Source organism: Hippoglossus stenolepis, chromosome 23, assembly GCF_022539355.2.
Source record: "Hippoglossus stenolepis isolate QCI-W04-F060 chromosome 23, HSTE1.2, whole genome shotgun sequence".
Taxonomy (NCBI): Eukaryota; Metazoa; Chordata; class Actinopteri; order Pleuronectiformes; family Pleuronectidae; genus Hippoglossus; species Hippoglossus stenolepis.
Genome location: NC_061505.1, coordinates 3,014,616 through 3,039,555, shown reverse-complemented (window position 1 = coordinate 3,039,555; position 24,940 = coordinate 3,014,616). Strand labels below are relative to the sequence as shown.

Sequence of the window (24,940 nt, the reverse complement as noted above, 5' to 3'; positions counted from 1 at the left end):
TGTGGTTTGTTTGTTTGGTGCTTTACATTGTGCATCATCACAATATGTAGTTTAAAACCTGATCCGGACGTTTATTTGTGTGAATTCAAGAGCTGCAGTGAAAAATCCATCAAAAACAAATTGATCTGCAGCTTTTTCCATGATCATCGTGTCTGACATGACAAAGATGTATTTGTTTTATTTGGTATTGATTTAGAATCAGAATTTACAGATTATAGAATTATAGAAGTAGGTTTCTATAATTATTTGATTTGGTTTTTTGGTGCAAAACAATAAACATGATTAACTGAACGATTGGAATTAATTAAAAATTAACATTCACAACAAAAATCACGCATGAAACTTTGTATTAAAGTCACATTAAAAGAACAAGACGGATGAGAAAACCTGAAATAAGTAAATGCAGTTTAATACTCAGCGCCTCCCGTGTCCTGTGTCACTCTGGATAACGTTTGGCTTTTGGGTGCGTCGCTCCCTTATAGTGTCCTGATGTATTTACAGATTATTAATTTTGTTTCCTCGGTTCCCTGAGAGATAAGCAAACATGCTGCAGATAACGCTGTCACCGCAGAGAGAGGTCGGTTCCTTTTTGTTTTTAAGACAAAGACGTCTAGTTTCAATCACTGAGTCACTTCTGTCTTTCGAGGCGTTTGAGTAGGTTGATTAAAAACCCGTTAACAAAGCGTAACCGTGGTGATGATGTGAGCTTACACTCCTTTTGATGGAGCTTGTTATCAAACCTTAATACCTGGTTTGGTGCCGGACGCCAGGTTTCACCATAGGACAACACACGTGATGATGATGGAGGTGGTTTTCTGTCAGTGTTAAACACACAGACTCTAAAGAAAGATGGACGACGGGTCTCCACTTCCTCCCACTTGACAGAAATGAAGCTAAAATGCTGCCGAATTCTGCCATTTAGCCTTTTTCGTCTGCAGCCTTTAAATGTAAACATCCTTATCGTCATAAACTGAACATCAGTGGTTATCTTTTCTTCGTGTGTTCTTTCCTGCGCCACGATCGACACACGTTTTAAACTTTCAGTAGCTGAGCTGTTTCTGTCCTCCTCTCCAGGTTTGGCGCCGTTCCCCAGCTTGGTGGCTCCCGGGGACCCTCCACCTCCCTACTCGCCCCAGGGCAGCCCGGACAGCAGCAGCGCTCCGGTCATCAGCTGCCGCGTCTGTCAGAGCGCCATATCAGTGGAGGGCAAGACGCACCAGCACGTGGTGAAGTGCAGCATCTGCAACGAGGCGACGGTGAGACCTTTTGTCCGTGTTTGTTTCCCTCTCGCAACTTTCTGAGGTTTTATCCACTTGTTCAAACATTTTCCCCCTGTGAACAAAAACTTCACAACTTGAAGGTTTCCTCTTTAAGGAAACTTTGTCTTTGTGTTACCTTGAACAAGTTGTGATCTTTTTTTGTTGTGTTCTGTTTCTTTGTCGACGATGGAAGCACCTTGTTGCTGCAGCAATAAACGTTATTGTTGGTCTAAAAACCCTCTAAACGCTGTAATTTTGCCTTTTTATATTCTGATTCCTGTTTTCTCTCTTGCTTTAAAATCATGTATATGATTAATATAGTTGACGTTGGCTGCAGAACTTTCTGTTTAAAACATTTTTGGCTCTAGAATATTTAAAACACCACGAAGAAAAGCGATGAGTCGGCCTTCTCGGAAACACAGATCTGAAAGCCTCGAGAACGACTGCGCCCAGCAACCATAAAAACATCAGGCTGTTGTTCTCAGTGTTGTGTTTCACATCCAGACTTCCTCTCAGGAAATCTGTCCGCCTGAGTTTCTGCTGATGAGACCAAAGCCGAGCCACTGAGAAACATTTAGGAAGCAAAGAACGAGGAAACTCTGGACACTGAGTCGTTTCTTTCTTTCCTTATCTCTCGGGTCAATAGCCGATAAAGAACGCCCCCGTCGGGAAGAAGTACGTCCGCTGTCCATGCAACTGTCTTCTGATCTGCAAAGTCACGTCGCAGAGGATCGCCTGTCCGAGGCCGTACTGGTGAGACAGAGACACAGCGACGGATTCGTTTTCACTCGTCTCAGCTGACGTATTCGGCGTCGACATTCAAGCGCAGGTCTCAGTTCTTTAAAAACTCTGCACTCTCCGATTGTTTCTTCTGCCAGTAAACGCATCATCAACCTGGGACCAGTTCACATCGGGAGCGACAGTCCTGAACCGCAGCAACAACCCGTCGGCATCAGGGTCATCTGCGGACACTGCTCCAATACATTCCTGGTAGGACACGCATGCACACACACAGACACACACACACACATACAAACACACACACACACTCTCTCTCTCTCGCTGACATTTTACTTCCTCTCTCTCTCAGTGGACGGAGTTTTCTGACCGGACCTTGGCCCGATGTCCACACTGCAGAAAAGTGTAAGTGTCTCAGCTCGTCTCTGCGTCTCCGTCGCGCCATTTTCACTATTAATTATGTTTCCTGGTTTTGATTTCCAGCTCTTCTATTGGCCGGCGGTACCCCAGGAGGAGGAGCCTGCTCTGTTTCCTGCTGTTCATCGTCCTCGCCGTCGCCACTGCAGGACTCCTGGTGTGTAACAGTGTGTGTGTGTGTGAAGATATCTTAGGTAACATCCACACTAACGTTTTAGTTTGAAAACTCGTCACTGTTGCTACGGTTACGCAGAGCGGAGCTTTCCAGTGGACTGAGCGGTCATGTGACATGTGTTTTCAGATGTGTTAGTGTGGACGGAGATTATTACTGATACGGAGCTAAAACACTTGTCTGGAAGAAGATAGTTTTGGTTTTAAAGTTTGAAATGTTTCACACAAAATAACGTGTGTGTGTGTGTGTGTGTGTGTGTGTGTGTGTGTGTGTGTGTGTGTGTGTGTGTGTGTGTTCAGTTCGGTACGTGGGGACCTGCACAGCACTCTAAAGGGATCTACGTGTCGTGGGTGCTGCTGATCCTGCTCGCTCTCTTCACCATGGTGAGAACCATCTACTGGAGGTGTCTGAAAATCAGCGATCCAATTTCCAACATCGCGTAGAGGGAGAGGAGAGGAGAGGAAGGTGAGGAGAGAAGGAGCTGAGAAGGAAAGCAGTAGGTAGTGTAGTTTAAACCGAGAAGCAGAAGCCAGAGTTGACTGCAAAAACGATGAATCATGGACGGGTCGGGTCGGAGGAACGATTTACATTTTACAAATGGTTCACATTCATGCCAAATTAAATTTGAGCTGCTAATTTGTCAAAAAACACGATCACTAGTTTGACACTGCGACTTCCATTGAACTCCAGAAAGTGCGTTTCTGCAGACGAGTGGGAAAAGAAAACGAGGGTCACTGGAGGGGAGAGAAAAACATATTTAACTAATCTTTTTTGACCCTGTAGTTTTCTTCATTGTTGGACTAACATGTTGTTTCAAAGCCTGATGCTGCTACGTTGTTTTATTTCAAGCTGTTATTGTCTCACTAACATAAAGGTACATTCTGTTTCTCTCCGTGCCCGAGAATCATAAAGATGATTATGTCTCTCGACTGAACGTCTGTTCCGTGTAACTCTGGTGAGTGGGTTCGATCTCCTGTGAGAAGAACTGACTGAGAGTCACAGCTTCAACTGTCACAATCAGCTCCAGTTGAAGAGTGAAGCTGAACTGAGATCAGTTAAAAACACTCTAAAGTTATTAAAAGTACAGTCCAGGAAACACTTTTGGAGATTCAGCGGTAAACGCTTTTTATTTTTGAGAAATACAGAAAAAAACGACACATTGATTTAAGTAAACCGACAAATACTCGATTACTTTCAGGTGTCGTGGATTAAAGTTTCTGAGGATTAAAACTCTTCAGTGTTTGAAGTTTGTCTGAGATCAGCTGACATTACATTTAACACGGGAGAAGAAATAACTTGGCAGCAGTTAATCACCTTCTTATCACTCTGTGAACTCACCAACCACCAAGTAATCAAAGATCTCAGTAACCACACGAAGTCAAAGTGCACAGATCGTTCAGAATACAGAGTGTGTGAAGTGTTTGCTTTTGTTTTGGGGCATTTTTCATTAAAAGGTATATTTCAAATGAATTGACTAACAAATTGTGTGAAAGAAAAACACTATAAAAGGCTTCAAGCGAAAATCCGGCTGATCGATGTTGGTAAAACGTAACAAACATTCATACATGTATAATATGTTCATGTATAATTTATATAAATATGTACATAATGAGGGAAAGTCAGTGAAACTTGAATTGAGGCATTAACTGAGAAAAACGACATCACCTCGTCTTTCTTTGCGTGTGCATCTCACAGGGATTCAGGGGAATTTAGATTTAATTTTATGTTTTCTTTCATCTTCATTTGTTTATGCTAAATGATACATAAGACGAAATGATACAGTTAGAATTAATTATTGTGGCCAAAAGAATTCATGATAACAATATTGTAGCAACATCTATAAAAAGTTTTAATAATGATTTATAATGATACTTTCAGTCAATTTCATCTCGAACATTTTTAAGTGTGTTTTATTTTTTCATAGATTGACCAATTTTACCAATAATAACAATAATAAATTATAATTTTTCATTTAAAATAACCACCTGCATACAGTGCTCAACACAGATGTGTAATATCAACACTATATCAACACATTCTTTTTATTATTAAGTGGACATCACATCAGTTAACTTTCTAAATAAAACACAGAAGTGCAGTTTTTTCCCGTTTGATTCCGACATGAATTTTCACACGAGGAACAAATTATTTATTTTTCATCTTTTTAATTCTGTCGTGTGTCGTCTGAAGGAGTGAAACTGAATTCATGACAATAGTAAAAACCTGTTTGTGTTAAAGTGTAAATATGAATCAGCGGGATGTTGATTATTTTGGGACTGTACAGAATTATGAGAGCTCCCCTTGTGGCCGATCTATGTAAGTACCCACTGACTGTGAAACCTGTTGCACTTGTACTCATGTACTATTACTGTATGTTCCCGTCAATCCGGTGGATGGGTTTTTTTTTGTTTTTTTTCAATATTGTGGAACAAATTAATACTTTTAACAACGTCTTCTGACTCAATGTGTCTTTTTTTTACAATAATTAATTATACATATGACACTTTACTAAACACATGTTTTACATCAGAAAATATGGATAAATGGGTATATAAATAAATGTTATTACATTGCCCTGTTTGGCCTGTAACAGCCTGAATTGACCACAAGTTGATCATGTAAATAATAATTTCAGATGCAGGTTAAAACAAACTAAAGTAAAGCAAAGGACAATTACAGATGATACTGTATATTCAACAAATGAGAATCTGTTCAATCAGTTTGGATTTTTTTGATCTTTACTCAGTATTTGCTGCAATTTAAAGCTTGACAATTCTTAAATTGAACTTTTCATATTTATAATGCGACATTAGCCCCTTTACACCACAAGAGGGCGGCAGTCAGTCAGGACCAGCACCCAATGTGCTTCTTTGGATTCTGGATGAGACCATGATCTGGTTTTCTGAGCCAGTTATAGTCTGATGTTGCTGCTTCATTTAACTTCAAACTGAACCAAACACAAAAAAGCTTCTGACTTTGGGAAAGTTGGACAAACAAACTACTGAATCTCTGAACTTCAATATACTCTTTTTTTTTTTACTGTTTCTTCAGTAAAGTCATCGTAGAAACTGGAAACGTTGAGTTTCACATGAAGTAAACAGTCGGACCTGGGAGCCTCTGTGATCTGAGCCCGAACCAATCAATGCTATCATATCATCCAGACCACAGATTGTAAAACAAAACAATAACAACATAGAAAACATGATGGAAATCTGACATGTTTAATTGATGTATTAATTCAGATTCAGATTTGTTTTTATCAGCAGCTAATTTCACTCTTCAGTGAAGCAGAAACAGTTTGAACACAAAATTAAAATGCAGATGAAAACCGGAGGATAGAATCCCGCCTTTAGTCGTCTCTCTCTCTCTCTCTCTCTCTCTCTCTCTCTCTCTCTCTCTCTCTCTTGCTTCTCTCCCCCCTCCCTCTCCAGCTGCTGCCTCAGAGGGGCGGCTGTGGAGCGATGCAGCGTTCCTCCCGATTTGCCTTCCAGTCCCTCGTGGCTCAAATCCCGCTGACCCACTAATGGCTTAAGCCTTCAGAAATCCGACCTGCTCCAGTCCGGGCACACCTGGGTTCTGGAACGCCTGAAACTCCGGAATAGGAGAATAACGTAGGACTTTATGTTTTGGGCAGATGGGAAGAGGTACTGACTTGGTTTTGTGTTTTTATTTTTAACTTTTAGAATTAGAATTGGCTGGAAATGATCTATCGTACGAACCTTCTGAAACTGGATCGGTCGCCTCAACTGTCAACTGAAGATTTTCAACCTGGGAAATTCTATTCTTCTGGATTCACTCTTGGATTTAAAAAAAATGATGCATCGTTCTTTGTTGGCATGGAAATGATTGTGGGAAAGCAACAAGAGAAAACTCCTCTTTAGCCTCACGCCAAATATTGGGATTTATCTTTAGATTTGGAAGTGTACACGCTTCCAGAACAATCAGAAGTAGATGTGTGTGTGTGTGTGTGTGATTGAGGACATTTAGAAAGTGTTCACTGTTTATATGTGTGGTTGTGTTGTTTGGCCATGCTGGAGGAAAAGAAGGCCCGACAACAAAGATCGACGGACACAGGTCACCCGAACGTGTCAAAGACCAACGACAGAACCCGAGACATGGCTGCGGGTCAAACCACCAACAACATCCCAAACAACAGCAGCAGCATCTACGCTGCACGACGGTGAGGACGACAAATATGTCTTGTTTTTCTGTGTGCAAGAGAGAAATAAACCTAAACAATGCATGAAACTCACTGTGTAGCGGTAGCTGTACGAAGATTTTATATAACTGAGTTCATCATCAAAGTAAATAACTCACCAGTTGTCGAGGAAATGCCCCAAAAATGACTAAATAAATAAAACTTAAAATTTAAATCGGAACCTGAGGGGGGCAGGACAAAAATGCCACAAAAATTAAACTGAGCATCGTCAACATAACATTAAAGTCGACTATTTAGTGAATCGCCCCTCAAAGTGTATTAACTGCAGAATAATCTCCTTGTTTTCTAAGATGTGTTTATCGTACAGCACTAACAGACACAAGCTAATGAAAGAATTGCATCTAAACTATAAAATGCTCTTAATGCCGTCTTCTATCCACAGTGACTCCCAAGCGACGACGACCACGTGTGCATGTGGAGCAATTAGCAAGTGTGAAACGGTCGTGTGGTATTAACGCTGGCTAGCCCCCGCTGACCCTTCGGCTAAAACAAGGAGACGACTGTGTGTGAGAGCGTTGTGCAAACGTGGGCGTCTCGTCTGTCCAAGTCCGTGGCTTTAAAAGACTTCTTCAGCTTCGCATGTCGTGCATAACATGCACGCACAAAGAGCCGCCGCACGCGTGTTGGTCCATGTTGGCAGTGTCTGTATCTGATGGGAACACGTCTCTTACATTTAAATGAGTGTGACACCAGAACAAATACTTTGTTTACATGTATGTGATCAAAGCTATAGAAAGTACAGAGACGTAACCAAAGCAGCGAGATGGATTTAAACGTTTGAACCTTTCAGTGGTTGAATCTGAGTCGTCCTGTTTTTCACCTTCAGCTTCAATTTCTGTTTTGTTTACCTGGTTTTGTCTCAGGTCACCATTTTCCTTCCCAGAGAGATAAATCCATCCATCTGTCCATCAATTCATTCATTCATCCATTTAATGATCCATTCATTTATTTAACCATCTATTCATTTATCCATTTTTATTCATTTATTAAGTTAATTTAACCCAATGTCAATATGTTTTCTATTAATCTGTTCTCCACAGGGGGGCAGCACGTCCTTAATAATTACAATGTTTTCAAAAAGACCTTTAAAAAGTCTTAATGTCTTAAATTACAATTTTCAAATTAAAGGCCGTAGGTCTTTAAATTTGTCAAATACAACTTTTACAAATAAAAGGCCTTAAAAAGTTGTAACATTTACTTTTACAAGAGAGAAAGTCTGGAATCGTGACGGAACAGAAGCAATAATTAAAATTGAAAAAAAGTGAAACAGCTGAGACGCTGGTTGAGGTGTTTATCAATGTGTGTGTTTTGTGTGTCTGTCATCTTTGTGGTTCTTGACTGTGTGCGTGCGTGCTTGTGTGTGTGTATAAAAAGTACATTTGATTTACCTCCATGTCCTACTTGTCTGTATTTTAAGAGAGACATTGACACGAGAGGAATATCTGCACAAACTCTGTGTGTGTCATCTGATGTTCACAGTATCACAGTTTATATGAAGGCTGATCTACAACAACACACACACACGCACACACACACACCACTCACACACACACTTGTGGCCAAACACCTCGTAAATGTTTGAGAGGGTTGTAGTTTTTTGGAATGCGATAAAAGTGCAGCTGCTGCTATCGTGTGTTTTACATCATTTGACTCGTCTACTTAGATTTTTGTTTGTTTGGTCCATGTCCCATCTGCTAACATGGAGGAGGCGGGGTTTAGGACCTGTACTGCAGCCAAGATGATTTGGCTTCACTTTTGGGAGCAGTCATGTCGTCCATCTTTATTTACAGGAGGTTAATGAGAGAATAGTAACGGTGCCCTCCTCTTTTAGATTCCTCGTCTCCTCAGTGCAGACTCGTCGACTTGTAGCCTCCACGTTTCAGAGGAGTCACTTTGTGTTTGACTCCATTAGTTCATCCACTTGTAAAAAATAAAAAAAAAGATCTGGGTCGAGCCTCAGGATCACGTTGTTAGCGGTGATAAGAGAAGACGGGACGTCGCAGCCCAACAATCCCTGACTGAGGGAACACAGAGGCAGCGAGAAAAATGGTTTCCTCTCATCTCTGTGTTTCTTTCTTCGACAGTTTATTCTGTGCGTATATTTTCAGTCTCTTAAAATAGCTCGCGTCTTGAGGCTCGCTCATCGATCACCTGACACCGCGGCTCGTACAGGATGACACATTCCTCGATGGTGATGAAAACTCTGCTCAGAGGCCGAACCCGACAGACACACATATTCACGCCGTGCGACACGATGCTGTGTCACTATCGTTTTCTGCTGCACAGAAAGGTCAGGGAGAAACTATTTCTTTAGATTTCACAGCCTCAATTCTGCCACTTGTGGGTTTTACGAGCACGTATCAAGTATTGATTTGATTGATTGAGAGACCCCTAGTGGCGGACGTTACGTATTGCACATTTAAAGGGAACACCCCAGCCATCATCGACCTTAAAGGCTTCACTTTTCTGGACTTCTGGAAACGAATACTCAGACGTCCACCTTCTCTTCCTCGTTGGTTCTTATTGGTCGTTGGTTACATAGTGTTGCTTTAAATTTAACTTGAACTTTATAAATCAAATGTTCAATATTTATCACCAACACATACTGCAGAGGAACATACATAAACTATAAATACTGACTCTAAATTACATCTCAGTCCAAGGACTCTTAAAGTATCACACCCCCAAAACAAGAACGTGCACGTATAGTTACACAGTTTCTATTATTACATTTACTATTTCAGCTTGAGTTTATCTCCACCAATGAACATTTTTATTAAAGAACAGGAATGTTCACTAGACGAGGAATAAAAAAGCTAATTTCCAACTTTTATTCATCTTGATAATTTGAGAAAAATCTTTTGTAAAACCAAATGTTTTATTTATATCCTCCTCCATCAAACGATCAGAAATATCAGATTCATGACTGACATGTGTAGCAGCAGCAGGTTGTTGCTGGCGTCGGTTACCGTGTCGCCTCAGCGTGAAAATGAAACCATCTGTTGCCGAGGACACAGGGACCCCCCCGGGGGCTGCTGAGGTAACCGCGCGCCCACGTCACGTGACCTGGGAACTGTCAGTCATCACAGGCCGGGAGGGCGTGTTGGCTGAGGGCAGCCAAAATGTATATTTAAATATAATTATACACACACTGAAGAAAAAAATAATTCTGTGTTACCTAATTTGGTAACACACGATTAAATTAAGTCTATTCCAATCATAGTAAACAAATTAAAAAGCCTTAAAGTTTCTTAAATTGTCTTGAATCTTGTGGATCGGTCTGAATGATTTGAGGTTCGTCACCGTCGAGGTTTATTAGATTTATTGTTTTGCCAAGTAGAGGAAATCGGAGCTTTGTTTTTTCTGGAAAAGATCCTCGTGTTGAAGACTGATACTAATTTGAGATTTCACGTTGCTCTTCAGACTTGGCCGCGGCCGTCCTGCGTCCTCTCTGATCCGGGGGTCGGGTTCCCTCCGTCCAGAGTTGATGAGATCGTTAGAGAAAATGCGGGATGTGGATTAATGAGTTAGTCAGAGTGCGTGTGTATTAAAGTAGAAGTTTGTCAAAGGTGTTTTCTGTCATTTCAGGTCGTTCTTATCACAAACTCACTGTCTGACCCACTTTTAATGGTTCTGTTTGAGGGTTAAGACCTGTTTTTAGGGTTAGCATTAGCTTTAGGGGTAAGTATTTAGTTGGGATGGTTAAGGTTGGGGTAAGGGGCTCGGGAATGCATTACACCACTGAGAGTCCTCACTAAGATAGAAGCACAAACACGTGTTTGTGAGGTAACCACCACCAGAGCTCTGTGAGGGGAGCGATGACAGCTGGAAATAAAACTGAAGGTCCTTTGGCTCAACGTGCCCATCCCACACACACACACACACACACACACACACACACACACACACACACACACACACCTGCCAGTCAGCTGTGGTGTTGTGGTCAGGTGTTAAGCCCTGAGCTTCGGGGGAGGGGATAACAGGGGATATATTAGTAATTTGCTGCTCGGCTCCTCGGAGACAGATGAAAAAAATTCATCGACATCTTGATAAACTGTTGATTCAGTGGTTTGTAAAGTCAATACCTGAGTATTATCAGAGGCTTACAGCTCCGAGCACTGTGTGCATGTGGTTGACTGTAATTGGTCGTTGGCTCCTCAGCACTTAGCAACAAGGCGAACTTAGCAACTTTCACATGCTAGCGGATCCTAAGCTCAACAAAGCCCTCGCTGATTCATGTCTTTATTTTCAGGAGGAAGGTTTATCACCTTCTTTTTAGACCTTAACTAAATCTGATCTGATCTTAATTCAGGTGTAAATCAGATTGAAAGTGATGACCAGAGGAAGTTGATGCTTCGTTTAAAAATAGCAAACAAAATTATTTTATACATTCGTGGTCCTGAGTTGTTTGGTAAATCTTATTTATAAACTCATCACATGAAAATAAACTTTATTTCTTTACAGTCTTGCAAACTGCTTTACAGAGACAATGAAAGTAAAGGGTAACGGAGCAGAGGAAAAAAGATTAATTCGTACAAAAATCTGTGTTTATAAAACGTCGATCAAAGCTCTCACAAAAATAAAAGTGTAAGAAGAAAGTTTATCATTACTATTATTGTTGTTAATATTGTTAATACCATTATGAGTCATATTATTATACTTTTATTATTATTATTATTATCGCCTCCTCTACCAACAGGTAGGTGTGTTATGTCATGTAGGAGAAACAACAAAACAATTTTTTAACTTTCATCTCAAATTTTGACTTTTTCACTTCTCAGCTTGTCTTTAAACGTTAACGCTTTTACTCTGAAGCCTCGTGCTTTTACTCCGAAGGAAGCCGGATCACCCATCCCGGAAGTGTTTACTGGTTTCCGGCTGTCCATTTCCTTGTTGTCATCGACTTGAGGAAGAGTTTAAACGCAGTGAAACTGAGAAACTCGACGCAAACCACGGAAGGTATGACGCTGAAAAACATCGTGAAAGCGGGTTAACGGTAAATCGCTGCGCGCCAGGGTTCGGGTCCCCTTTTTTAAAAACTGCGTTAGCCGCTGTTAGCATCAGCAGCTACTTTAGCTCGTTCAGCGACATGAGTCACGGTTGAGCTGCAGCTCGTGACGAGTAAACACGTTTCTCTCCAACCGGGTAAACATCGTAGTGATCCCCCCCCCCCTGTCGCGTTATGTCACAATAAACGAGTGTGTTTATGAAAGTGTGCGGATTAACACGTAGCATCACCAGGCACCGATGTTTCCACTCTAACAACATGTGTCCGGTGTCTATAAGCTCTGTATTTATGTTATTAATATCACATCAACACTGATTTGTTATGTAAATGTGGGTTCGCTGAAAGGATTTGGAACAAACACGCTACTGGTTTTTGTAACTGAATAAATTCCCACATGTTGGGACTCAAACCATTTTTTTTTAATCATATTTACCATTAGCTGATACTTTCATTTAAATGTATAAGCATTGGATGTTTTTGTCTCTTTTTTAAAAACTGTCACTCAAGTGCAATGAACACTCGGGAAAAGGAAGAGCTGAGAAGGATCCACCTTCCGGGGCCTGCGGTGCTCGGACCTCAGATGTGTCCTCCAGAGGACTTGTCCCCTGAGTCGACAGCTACAGGCTGAATGTGACTTGAATCCACTCGAGGCTGCTTTGGTTATTTTTAGTTAGAGTTAAACAATCAGCACAAGGACAGAGTGAAACATGGTCCTCTCCAGTGTGGGTTGACAGGTTCTGATGTGCCTCTTTGTTATCCAGACTCGGACCATGGACTGGATTTGTCCTCAGTGACAGAGCACATCTCAGTTCTGTATCTCTACTTCAGAACGATAATACTCAAAAGGGTTTCTCTGTGTAACTGGGTGTTTGTGGAAAGGGCTGAATGTTCCCTCGACAACAAGCTGTGACCTTGTTGTCTTTATCTGTGCTTTGCTGTTATTGCTTTGCTCCCCTGAGTGTTTGTTCAACAGGAAGCACCAGAGTGAACAAGACAAGACCGCCCCCAGACTGGACTTTACCCAAACAAGGAGCTGAAGTCCAGTCCAACTCAATAACCCCTTTCTTTGTTTGAACTTTTCAGCTTTGCGTTGCTATTGGAGCATGGTGCCATATCTCCTGCTCCAGTGCCCCTAACGAGCCCCCTACTTGGAGGGTTCGCAGGGAGCTCGATCCTGATTGGACAGCAAGCTGCAACCTTGCAGCTAGCTCACCTGAAAGCCCAGCTTGCACTGACGCAGATAAACAATGCTCTCACAATTGGCAGTCAAGCTGCAAATTTGACAGCCAGCCCCAACGTCCCTACACCCTACATACCCCCAACACCTCCCTCCCCAACTGCTGCAGCCATCAGTCTCCTCAACCTTCTTAAGATTGCAAACACCATGTCTCATCCCTTTTATAACCCCTATGTCCCTGGCAACCAAAGTTCCACCCAGGGGTCATATGGACTCCCCAGTATGCAGGCAGAGAGGAACCCTGGGACAGGATCTCCTCATTTTGGACCTGGGTCCAGCTCTTCTGCAGCTTCTTCTGCTGCTCCTGGTGGAATGATCCCATCACTGCTGACTCAGTCAGTGAACTACAGGCCTGAACAGAGTCGGGCCAAAATCGACAAGGACATAGAGAGGTCTGTGGACCTGCATATCAGCAGAGCCAGAGAGGAGGTGACGTTTGTTGGTAAACCGGATCATCGGCCCATGAGCCAGAGCACTCGCTTTACCAACACTCAGGAGATTCTGTCCTCGGGCACAGGGACAACCTCCTATCTGATGTCCACAACATCTGCATCTGCCGGACGCAGACACTCTGACGTTGAAAGTGGCAGTGGCTCCTCGGACTGGTTGGCGTGCTACAAAAGATCAACTGCAGATGATTCTTCAAAATTTTATTCACCACCAGCTTCAACTAACTATACAAGCAGCGAGAGAGAGCGTGATGTACCGGCCACTCCAGGATTAGGTGATTTTGACTATCGTGTGTCGGACAAACCTGGGGCTCCCACCGAGACAAGTCGCCCCAAGTACAATTCTGAAGCTGCTACTGACATCCTTTTGCAATTTGGACTTGAAAAAAAGGATTTAGACTATCTCATCGCGTACCCTGAAGACCAGATGACCCCTGACAACCTTCCCTTCATCTTGCGCCAAATCCGCACTCAGAAGACTGAGAGAGCTGAGAGAACTGAGAGAACTGTAATTCCACCAAAACCCTATCCTCAACCTCAACCCATCAGAGGTGTGAGTGGAATGGAGGGTTTTCGTGGTTCTGGAGGCTCGTCAGCTGTTCTCCAGCCCACTAAAGTGATTGACTATGGACATACTGGCAATTATGCTGGAGGCGCTTTGGATGAGATTGGAAGGACCAGTGGTGGGAGTGGCAACATGTTGTTGGTGAACACTAACAATATTAGCAGCCACACTCCAGAACCACCGCAAAAAGATACAGCAGAGGTGAAAAGCAGTGCCCTTGGTTCTTCATTTGGCCAAGGTGGCGCTGTTTCCAACTCTTCATACAATTCAATACTGAGATCAGCAGTTACCCAATGCATTGATCCAGCACAGCGATTGAAGACCCAACCAAACCAGACTTATCAATCAATCCATAGCTCTTCTTCTCTGTCAAGAAAAGACAAAGACGGAGGCTTCAGACATGAGGAATCCTCCAAGGCCCGTCCTTTGAAAAAAACACACGCAGATCACAAGTCTGCAGCAAAAACCCAACCATCTTCCAGTCTGTTCCGGAGTGTGCATCCTAACCGACCTGGTCTTGTGGTCATTGGTACCAGTGAGGCCACTGGCACCAAGAATCAGAGCGCAACTCAAGGAAAAGGTTCAACGGTTGCGAAGCAGATGGAAAAACAGCAGCAACCTATGCAGATGCCAAAGAAGCAGGCGCCGAAACAGCCGGTAACGCAAATGGGGAAAGCGTTGTGGCCTCCGGTTGTTTCTGCTACGCAACCTTCATCTCTTCTCTCCATCCCCACATATCCTTCTCGAACTGTGCAACCTTCAGGGTTCAGCCCTCACTCCACCAGTACTCCTTCCGCTTCACTTCAACCAGCCAGAAGTCTAAAGAACTTCCTTCAGTCGCCCACACAGCATCCAGCAAAGTTGCCAGACACCAAGACTCTGCCTACACCAGCCATGATGCATGACTATGCAGCAGCCACACCGGGGGTCTTTCCACATACCTGTTCTCTGTGTTTCAAAGAATTCACTAATATGAAGGTGAGTGGAAGACTCGACTCTGATTTCTCTCCCTCTCGGAAATTATGGGTCATTTATTTCACTGTCTAATCTGTCAAATGTTCTTTTGTTCTTTTAGAATGTATCACACCAATTAAAAAGAGCCCAAGGATTGAATTATGTGAAATATATTTTGAATTCGTGTGGAGCAATAAGGCAACGAAAACCCGTCCACTTATAAACTGTGCAAACTATTGTTCTCTGTATGATTGATTTACATAATTTTATCCACGTAAAACAACTCGAACATCAGTGTCTAGTTTAATCAGATGAAAGTCATTTAATCAATCAACGTAATGGCCATTGCCAAGTAGAGACTGTTGCGTAATTTAATATAGGTGAATGAGAACTGGTCGTCTTCTCATATGATACCAAGATGGGACTCAGGACTTGGAAGACACGCTGATGTCAATGGAAAACCACTGTTTCTCATTTCTCTTTGTTTTGTTACTCCTGTTTCAAAGTCTGTATTTGAACACTGTGTTAGTGAAGTTACTCTCTGCACCTTCAAGCTGTTTTCAGACACACTCCGTCTATAGCTCCTCTTTTCCGTCCTCCGTCTCACACGGGCTCACTTGGACTTTTTTTGGGGACATTTTACTGGGCGGCTGAAATGAAACATCCAAAAAATGTCCAGAGCAACTGACAGAGACATTTGTGCTCATGTAGACCTTCTCCGGAGCATTTTGGTAAAATGTGCGCGCTTCAGTTCATGTCTGAAAGCAGCTTTAGAGAAATCTGTATTTGTAATTTGTTACATTCGTTTGTGTAATATCCAACAGTATAAATCACTGTTCTTCTACTACTGGCCATTGTTTGGCCAAGCTTAAATATTTGGTTTATTTTTCACCATTTTCGTTGTTGTTGGTCAATGTCGGACCTAATTTGGTAAAAAGCTGCTGTTGGATCGGGACGGAAAGAAGCCAGATAAAAATGTTTTGCATTTTTGGACTAGCCCCCTCTCGCCTGACTTTCTATGGACATGGATCTACAAAAGTTGTCTCTTTGGGATATAAACAGGAACTGAAATAGAAGTGGACACTTTAGAGAGGGGACAGGCTCTCTGAAGATCTATGGAGCGTCTTTTAAATCTGCTGTAATGATGAATCCTCAGAATTGTGTGTCATGACAGTTGAGTTATTGAAGCTGATATATATTTCTCGTGAGTTCTGTTTAATTGTTGTGGTTTTTGTTCTGATTGCCAGGATTGGATCTCCCACCAGAACACCAGCCTTCACCTCGAGAGCTGCAGAGTCCTCCGGACAAAGTCAGTCTTGAGTTTTCTTTAGATTTTATAACTTTAAAGATGCTTTTTCTGAATATCGAAGGTCCACCATGGATGCACCAATGTACTGTAGGGATGTGACTTTTTCCGAAAAATTATGCTTAATAACTATCGACCTTAGCACTGAAACATTTGGCTTTTATTGTCAAAATGTGATCTCTTTAAGTTAATGGTTGTGTTTTGAATTGTTTCACTCCTCCAGATACCCACAGTGGAATGGAGAAATTGTACTCGAGCCCAGGTAACGTTCTTCAGACAAGTAGTAATCAAACCAGTTAGGAACTAGTAACCTGCAGATTTGTGGAGATATTCTTTCCCTCTCATTAACCTCATGTTTAACTCGTTCCCCGCTCTTTCCAGTGCTGCAAGGAAAGATGCCAAACCCTCCTCCTCGGCTTCTGCGCAGACTTCCCAACAGCGTCATAAGAAAACCAGTCACGGAGGCCGCTCCCGTTCGCACTCGGAGGGAAGAAGAGAGAAACGCAGCCGATCACTATCATCACACAGCTCCAGATACACTCGGTCTGTGAGACACAAATTCTGAATCTCTCGAAATGTCAGATTGCAAGTGTTTAATTTATTGTTAGTTTAATTAACCGTTGACCATCCCCCCCCCCCGTATTTCAGTTCCCGGACTCGTTCTCGCTCTCCACGTTACGACCATGATTGGTCACATTCAAGGAGCCACGAGAGACAGAGGAGAAGAGACGACAGATGGTCATCTCCAACAAGAAGCCTCGAAAGACGATCATCGCTGCCGAGGAGGAGTGAAGAGAGATGGTCATCTCCAAGAAGAAGCCGCGAAAGACTCCCATCCCCGAGGAGGAGAGACGAGAGATGGTCCTCGCCAGGGTGGAGTGAAGAGAGATGGTCATCGCCAAGAAGAAGCCCTGAAAGACTCTCATCCCCGAGGCGAGACGATGAGAGATGGTTGTCTCCAAAGAGAAGAGACGACTTATGGTACTCGAGAAGACCATCGTCGTCAGAGAGTTCCCCTCAACGGCGGCTGAGCAGTGCCAGCAGACTGTCGAAGAAACAATTTGGCAAATCAGGTTTGAGAACCCAGCTCTTTCCACATTAAAAACTTTGTACAATTTTCCTTTATTGCCACTTATAAGAACAATGGATCACTGAGAATGTTAGAACACAAAGATGCACCCAAAATTAACTCATCTTTAAAGAAGTACTTCAGTATTAATAGTATTTTAATGTCTGACACTGTTTGTCGCCTTTGTCCCTCCTAGATGTCCAGTCTCTGTCCACACTGGTGAAAACTCTAACTCCTGCCTTGCTCAACGAGCTAGCCAAGAAGACCAAAGGAGGGAAACGCCTGAACCTTTATCCCTCTGCTGTGAGAAAGAGCCCGTGCTCTGCTGCCCCCCCGTCAGTGAAGAAGAAGATGATGGTGATGACATCGACCAAGGCACTCCCATCGCTGCCGAAGAGCGATGAGAGCGCTTCCCCAAAGACTAAGGTTGGTGGGTTTTGTTTGTATTAGTTTATCAGGGACTTTTGCCAACTAACTGTTTTTATACTGACATGAAAATCAGTTTGGAAACTGACACACAGTCTGTATTTGGTTGTCTCCCTTTACTCAGTTGTTCAAACCTTCACCTCCAACCATGGTGAGGTTAGAGGGCGTAGTTAACAGCCTCTCTCACGGTGACGTGGTCGCTGCCATGGAGCAGTTCGGAAAAACCAAATCAGTCGTGTTGTTTCGGAAGAAACTGGAGGTATGTATAGAAACTATTCACTGTATACACTGACGTACGTTCAGGTGTTCATGTTTCTGATTGGCATGAGGTGGTGACCTGTTATTGGGAGAGTCTGGTGAGTCCTGATGGTCATGTTGATCCAAAGTCTTGTGTGTTTGTGTCACTTAGGCACTGGTGTGTTTCGAGAAAGAAGAGGATGCCAAGAAACTGAAGAGCTTAAAGAGCATCGACTTGAAAGGAATCGTAGTCTATGTTGTCACACAGAAGGTACGACTCTGGATCTGTCTTTCGCTTCCTGTTATTCAGAAATAAACCTTCCAGACTAGAAGTATTGGGACAGTTGCATGTTTCCGGGTCTTCAGGCTCTGTGCGCTTTTGAAATTTGAAAAAAACTGAAACGTCGCCCTCGCCTGAATGTTCCCCACATTGTCCTGTTGTTGTGAGTCTGAGCCGAACGATCTCCGGCTGCTTCCTCTGATGGGAAACACAAACTCCAGAAAATGTTTGGACATTTTCTGGAGTTCATGTCTGAAAACAGCTCAACGTTGAAGCACAGACTGAAAACCAAGAATCTAAAATAACAAATGTGATTTGGTTTGTTTGCAGAATCTTCAGCTAAAGAAGACTCCTCTGAAGTAAGATGCTTCACTCACACACTTAAACACTGGTTTTATCTTGTATTAATCAGTATATTACTTTATTCAGGGACTAGTATCTCTTTTGTCTAGACAGTAAAAATATTGTATATATATTTGTCATTCGTCCACTTGTTTTCAAACAGTGTTTAGGTTTTAGGATTGTTTTTAGAGGTAGGTCTGAGGTTAATTACACTTCTTACATTGTAGAAAAATATAATGTTCAATGCCATTTATGTTTTAATTTAATTATGATTCTAGTGTTTAAATAACATTAGTACTGGAAGTCAATCTTTGAAGGACGTAAGATTAACATTCAAACCACATTTCTCTGTTCTCCTGCTTCACAACCATGTTCTTCTCTTTTGTTCACAGGAAACCTGTTTTGTCCGGTGTCTCCACATCTCAAACCGCTAAAACCACAAAAACCACCACTTCCTCCAGAACGGTTTTGCTCCCGACGCCTTGCAAAGTGTCACAGAATTCCTCTGGAGCCAAAACAAAACAAATACAACAAGGTAAATGTTCATAGTTGGTCCCCCAGTGTTATCACACTGATGTTTGGGCTCACGTAAGTTTGGTTATTTGATGATATAATTCTTCAATCTCCTCTTTGAAGCTCCTGCGTCTGCCTCTATAGCCGTCAGCAATGATTTCGCCGTGAGCCAGGAGCTGCTGACCATTGGGGACATGATCATCAAGCACCTGAATCAGAACAAAATCAGTAAGAAATCCAAGAGAGAGTCTGTTTGTATTCCTGATTCTTCTTTTTGTGTCTTTGACGTTTACTTTTTGCTTTTCTACAGAGTGCATCAGGAAGAAAACCTGCCAATTGACGCAGGTAGGATTTTTCAAATCACTTCGACTTCACTGTTTCAACATCTGGTTTCTTTTTGTCTGGTTATGAGCCAGACCGATATGATATTCAGGAGTTTCTGACTGGATATATCAACTGATGTTAAGAAGATGTTATCAAACCCTTATAATAAAGAAATGTAAATTTTACAGCATCAATTTACACTAAACACGTCACTGTTGTTGTTTGTCAAACTTGATGTGAAGTGATCTTGTTTTATTCTTAACTTATGAACTTAAACATTTTTTTTTTCTTAAATTTCCCCAGTTTTTGGACTGTGGCAAAAAGCATATGGTGATATCCCACCTGCCGAAGTACGAAGATGGCTGCTACACCGAGGAAGACATCGCCAACGTCTTAATTCCATACGGATTCATCTATAAACACGAAAACATCTTTGTTTTTCCTGAGGCCTGCATGGTAGAGACCGATTTATCACTTTGGTTTATTTATCCCATGTTTTGTTGTCTTTCAGGATTCATCAGAAGTTGTCATGTCGTGTGTTTAGCTTCTTTAACTATGTTTGTTACATCAAGAATTGGGAATTTCATTATAACCGGCACAAACGTAGACTCATTGATGACCTGATGAGAATTTGTCCATCATTGGCCATAACTGCGACTTCAATTTCCGAGTAATTCTAGTATAACTCCTAATGTCGTATATTTTAACACTGTTTATACATATTGTATTGAATACTTTGTCTCTGGTTCCCCTCTCAGGCCTTTGTTGTGATGCCGACAGTGCAGGAGGCGCACGAAATAATGAAACTCACTGTGAGTGACAGCATCATGTTCAAAGGGTCTCGTCTGCTGCCGCACGTGATCCACGACAACGTGTTGAAGTCGCCGGTAAGCGTGCACAAACCACACTGCTCCTTTTTCTCCACAGGTTTTTATTCATGTCCAGTGTATTAAATCTGATGTTCTTGTTTCAGCTGATGTTTTATCGATACCTGATGAGCCTGTTCCTGATGCGGTCAAATGAGGATCGGGGAGAGAGAATAATCTACATCAAGAACATTTCACCGAGCGAAGCCAGAGACCTCAGGGAGACGTTGAGAACAATCGATTCAGTCATAAACTACCTGCCTCTGCTCAACAAGGTATAAACACACACACACACACACACACACACACACACACACACACACACACACACACACACACACACACACACACACGTGTTTAAGTGACTTAAATAAAGACTTCCTGTTCATCTAATCTTTCGTGTGTGTGTGTGTTTCAGGTTTATGTTGAATTTGACTCCAGTCGTGATGCTGATCGAATCGGAGTTTGGCACAGCCTCCTGAAACATGCCCCTGGCTACAAAGTTTACAGACTGAAAACAACAGACGGCCTTTCTACAGCTCTGTGTACGTTTTTGTGTTAAGAAGTTAAAAGGGTTTGGGGACAAGAAGCGATTTCGGAGTAGAACCGTTTCTCCTCTCATCTCTTTGGCGCAGGAAGTTACTGAGCATTCTCTTTCGCTGCTTTTTGTCTTTGCAGCACCAAAGCTTGCTGCGAACGCTCTGCCGGACGGCAAGGATGTTGCCCCCGGAGCGACGATCCCATCAGTAAAATTTGGCGTTCCACAGGGCAGCATTGCACCGTTTTGGGTCACAATGGCTACTGGTCCCTTCGTGTTCCCCACCGTGTCTCCTTGGTTCATCATCCCAGGTAAGAGAAACAAATATTTAGCTGCTGAATTTAACAGGTTTTTGTTCGGTTAAGTGATTCTGCTCTTTTTTGCCTCCAAGAACATCTGACCGTCAAAGGAGATGTCGACATCGAGGTAACCACATTCTCTCTATAACTACAACCAATTTCCTTTTGTGTAGTTTACAGTTTAAAACTAGCAGTAGAGCCTTCACCTCCATCAAGGCCCAACCGTCCTATTAAATGAATCGAAGCTGCTCACACTCACAGATATCAGTCCCCTAAATATCCCTGTTTTTCTTTGTGTGTCCTGCAGAAGGCCAACAGTCGAAGTACCATGTTCCCCACACTCATGTTGACCGGTTTACCAGAAGGAGGCTACAGGCAGGAGGACGTCGCCAGGCTGGTCTGGCCTTATTTCCCCAAACAAACTCTCCACTCCCTGTACTACAACGTGATCGTGCTGACACTGCAGAGGAGGGTGAGGACAAAAGGCTGCAGACGGACAATTGTTCCAGTTGAACTATGTTATAACATCTTTTCTTTCTTCTCCCCTCCAGGCCTTCGTGCATTTCAGCGATTGGACATCGTGCTGCGATTTTGTCAGAGATCACACCAGGAAGCCGGTTTCTGTCCGAGGCTGCGTTCTCAAGATCCACTTTGTCCTGGAGTACATGTATCCTGAGTCAAAAGAGGTGTGGACACTGAGGAGAGAGTTAAACAGCACAACATGAATGTGATCGTCTCTCCTGACTCAACCTGGGAACCGTTTCTCAATGAACATTCAAACAGTCTGAACCATTTTGAGAAAAGATGTTGGTCGACTGTGAAACGTGTTTTAACAACGTCTCTGATCATCTGTGTCTTTTTGCAGGAGCTCATGTACAAATCCTTGATGAAATGGAGCAACTCTGTAAGTTCCTAATCATTTATTTCAATCTGAAATTATATATTCCTTGACTCCTTGGTCCTTAACACCAGTCGTTTGTGGTTTTTCAGCGTGTTCCAGATCCCCAGTCTCTGGAGGAGCGGCTGCTCTGTGTGGAGATCTCTGAGACCAGAGTCGAACTCGTCAAGACGGTCATGAAAATGGTGGCGTCCATTGCTAAATTTGTCAGCTTCCTGCCGCTCGCCAACAGGGTACGACAACGACAACACAACACACAGCTTCAGATTTCACATTGAAGTGTGGAGAGAAGAGCGACTGAATGAAAGCATACAATTATTTTTCAGTGTCGTGGCCTAAAACTGTCAGAACAAATTGGTCCTAAACTGCTTGTTTTAAGACATTTACTATATATTCACTCATTCATATCAGAATAACAAATTCACAAACATGATCACATTACATTAATAAATCCTGTTTTTTTTCGGAGGTTTCCGCTGTAACATCTTAAACTGATGCTTTAATAGACTCAAATATTTGTTGCTGATCTCTTTTGTCTCACCTCAGATCTGTGTGGAGATGGCTGACTCCAGTGGTGTAACTAAGGTGGTGGAGAAGTACAACTCTTACTTACTGACGTCAATTTCTGCATCGCAGGGCCAAAACAGGTATGTGTCCTTAACTCAGGAATGAGAAATATATAATTTAACTTCCAAACCTGACAAACTCCCTCCTCTTCTTCTTCTTCTTCTTCTTCTTCTTCACAGGTGTCGAGTTCAAGGTGTTGAATCGTGAGTGTTTTGCTTTTCAATCGATTCTCGTCAGGTCAAGAATCAAATCCTGTTCCCAAAACGTTGACAATAATTTGTGTGATATTCTTCTCTGTGACATTTAGCACTTTAAGCATTTAAAGTGTCCAAGATGAACATTGATATTTCAGGATTAAAACACCTTTTCCTGTAACAGAAACAGTAATGTTAGCTCTTTATTGTATGGTGGCTAACATTAGCTGTTTTCTAATTGTAACTAAAGAGCGATCCGCTATGTTGTTTAACTTTGAAACGTGGTGTGATGTCGCTCCAAAGCTTGTCTGGTCAGATACTGATGAATGTTTTTAATTTTAGTGTGAAGAGCCTAAAGCAGCGTCTTGAAGACTGCACTGAGATCATTTTGAACCTTGGTCTGGACGCCATCAGTGCTGAAGCTCCGCCCGCGACACAGCCTCCTCCCCCTAAACCTTCCGATAACGGGCAACAACCTGTTGTGCAAACCAGTGTCCGTGCTTCTGCTAAACCAGCAGCATGTGATGAATCCATCACTTGTGAACACGGTGAGAAACTGGGAACTGAGATCGCCCTGGACTCCACCGCATGTCCTCAGTCAAATGAAGAACAACTCGTTAAGATGGTGGAGGACGGCTCACCAACAACTACAGATGACGCTGCTTCCGGCGCCACACACACACATCTGGTCACCTCTGAAGAACCCACCACAGAACTTCTTCAGATTGACCAGGAACCTTTTGGGGCCAAAGAGGTGATGATTTTATTTATGCTCTTTGTTAATTATCTGTATTTATGGAGAAATTGGGAGCATTTAGATCATAAGGTCACAATCATGAGTAGACGTGATCTATTTAACTAATAATGCAGTTATCATTATCTCCTTGTCCGTATTGAATACATACGTTATATATTCGCAGTGTAGCTTGGAAAAAGCATCAATTATATTTGATTAATGAGATTTAATTGCTTCAAAGATTGATTCCTTCTTTGTTTATGATCCAGGGTCAAGAAGATTTTTCAGATGATGTACTTGCTTCAGACGCCTACATTTTTGATGAGCCAGATTTTGACATGAGTGACTTTGTCACTGTTGATGAAATTTCTGATGATGTGGAAGAAACGAGCCCTGACCTCCATAGCTCCTCGTCTTCCAAGCAGTCCTCCACAGGGAAAAAGGTAAAACAAAGCTCAGGTACTTCATATGCTCCGAAACAGACCTCAAACAGATCCTCAACAAGATCCTCGACAAGATTCTTGAAAGACTCTAAGAGCTCAGCTTCTTTTTCATCCAAGTCAACCAAAGACTACGTAAGGAGAAGCTCGTCTTCTATCTCGACCTCTGTGTCCCCAAAAACAACTAAGGACTCATCTAAGTCGACCAAATCCCCAGCCTCATCCTATGCCTCTTCGTCTTTTCTGTCTCTTGAAACCTCTCCCTCCTCTTGTCACAAAGCACAGAGGAGCAAGACAAAATCTCCACTCAAAGGCTCTCATGCTTCATCCTCAAGTTGTGGAATCCGATTGTCCTCAACTGCACGTGAAAGGGTAAAGATGCTATCAGCAGCCGTGTCTGTGGAGCGTCTCCCTGTGTCACAGAGACAAGCAGCAAAAGAGAGTGTAGTGGCAAAGTCTGACCACAAAGTGTCAGCAGAGGGCATTGCTGCAAAAACTGTTGAGTCAGAGACCAAAATAGAAAAATCCTCAGAGATGCATCCACCTGCACAGGGACAGAGATTTGGGTTGAGCCAAGACCAGAATGTGGAGACTGGTTTAAAGGACACCGCACTCAAAGACCCGGAGAAAGGCAAAGAGAAAAAGGAAGAAGAAGAAGAAGAGGAGGATGATGATGATGGTGGTGAAAAGTACCAAAGGCTCGATTCATTTGATGGCCGAACTGATAAACAGCAGGATGAAGGGAATCAAGCAGGCAGCTCTGACACCAAGTCACCTGAACCTGAGAAATGCTTGGTCTTGGACAGTGTCAACGATGATGGCAAAGATGACACTGAAGAGGAGAAGGTGTCGGAGATGGTCGATTCCATTGAAGAAGAACTGGT

At 42.6% G+C, this 24,940-nt stretch overlaps 2 protein-coding genes across 4 annotated transcripts in view; both read left to right on the top strand.

Moving 5' to 3' along the window:
• The window catches only part of LOC118102936 (type I phosphatidylinositol 4,5-bisphosphate 4-phosphatase-B), a 9,310-nt gene extending 4,271 nt beyond the window's left edge, over positions 1-5,039 (top strand). The window contains exons 2-7 of the mRNA XM_035149562.2: positions 1,075-1,256; positions 1,906-2,012; positions 2,138-2,249; positions 2,350-2,402; positions 2,481-2,571; positions 2,886-5,039. Of these exons, the coding sequence (XP_035005453.1) occupies positions 1,075-1,256; positions 1,906-2,012; positions 2,138-2,249; positions 2,350-2,402; positions 2,481-2,571; positions 2,886-3,029 (689 nt within the window). The 3' untranslated portion in view covers positions 3,030-5,039. The remainder of the gene's footprint in view (positions 1-1,074; positions 1,257-1,905; positions 2,013-2,137; positions 2,250-2,349; positions 2,403-2,480; positions 2,572-2,885) is intronic.
• A 995-nt stretch (positions 5,040-6,034) lies between these two features.
• Positions 6,035-24,940, top strand: part of znf638 (zinc finger protein 638) — a 59,929-nt gene continuing 41,023 nt past the window's right edge. The window contains exons 1-27 of one of the 3 annotated variants that reach the window (XM_035149434.2): positions 6,035-6,766; positions 12,900-15,045; positions 16,269-16,330; positions 16,551-16,589; positions 16,709-16,870; positions 16,976-17,400; positions 17,593-17,822; positions 17,947-18,081; positions 18,232-18,330; positions 18,670-18,698; positions 19,074-19,216; positions 19,318-19,422; positions 19,505-19,539; positions 19,822-19,974; positions 20,277-20,405; positions 20,492-20,659; positions 20,803-20,929; positions 21,063-21,233; positions 21,314-21,348; positions 21,529-21,693; positions 21,773-21,907; positions 22,087-22,125; positions 22,212-22,352; positions 22,666-22,766; positions 22,866-22,889; positions 23,223-23,634; positions 23,886-24,059. In XM_035149434.2, coding sequence (XP_035005325.2) covers positions 6,615-6,766; positions 12,900-15,045; positions 16,269-16,330; positions 16,551-16,589; positions 16,709-16,870; positions 16,976-17,400; positions 17,593-17,822; positions 17,947-18,081; positions 18,232-18,330; positions 18,670-18,698; positions 19,074-19,216; positions 19,318-19,422; positions 19,505-19,539; positions 19,822-19,974; positions 20,277-20,405; positions 20,492-20,659; positions 20,803-20,929; positions 21,063-21,233; positions 21,314-21,348; positions 21,529-21,693; positions 21,773-21,907; positions 22,087-22,125; positions 22,212-22,352; positions 22,666-22,766; positions 22,866-22,889; positions 23,223-23,634; positions 23,886-24,059 — 5,736 coding nt within the window. In that variant the 5' untranslated portion in view covers positions 6,035-6,614. Of the gene's footprint in view, positions 6,767-12,899; positions 15,046-16,268; positions 16,331-16,550; positions 16,590-16,708; positions 16,871-16,975; positions 17,401-17,592; positions 17,823-17,946; positions 18,082-18,231; positions 18,331-18,669; positions 18,699-19,073; positions 19,217-19,317; positions 19,423-19,504; positions 19,540-19,821; positions 19,975-20,276; positions 20,406-20,491; positions 20,660-20,802; positions 20,930-21,062; positions 21,234-21,313; positions 21,349-21,528; positions 21,694-21,772; positions 21,908-22,086; positions 22,126-22,211; positions 22,353-22,665; positions 22,767-22,865; positions 22,890-23,222; positions 23,635-23,885; positions 24,903-24,940 lie in introns of all 3 variants that reach the window. The other 2 variants (XM_035149432.2, XM_047338833.1) reach the window with 2 other exon arrangements.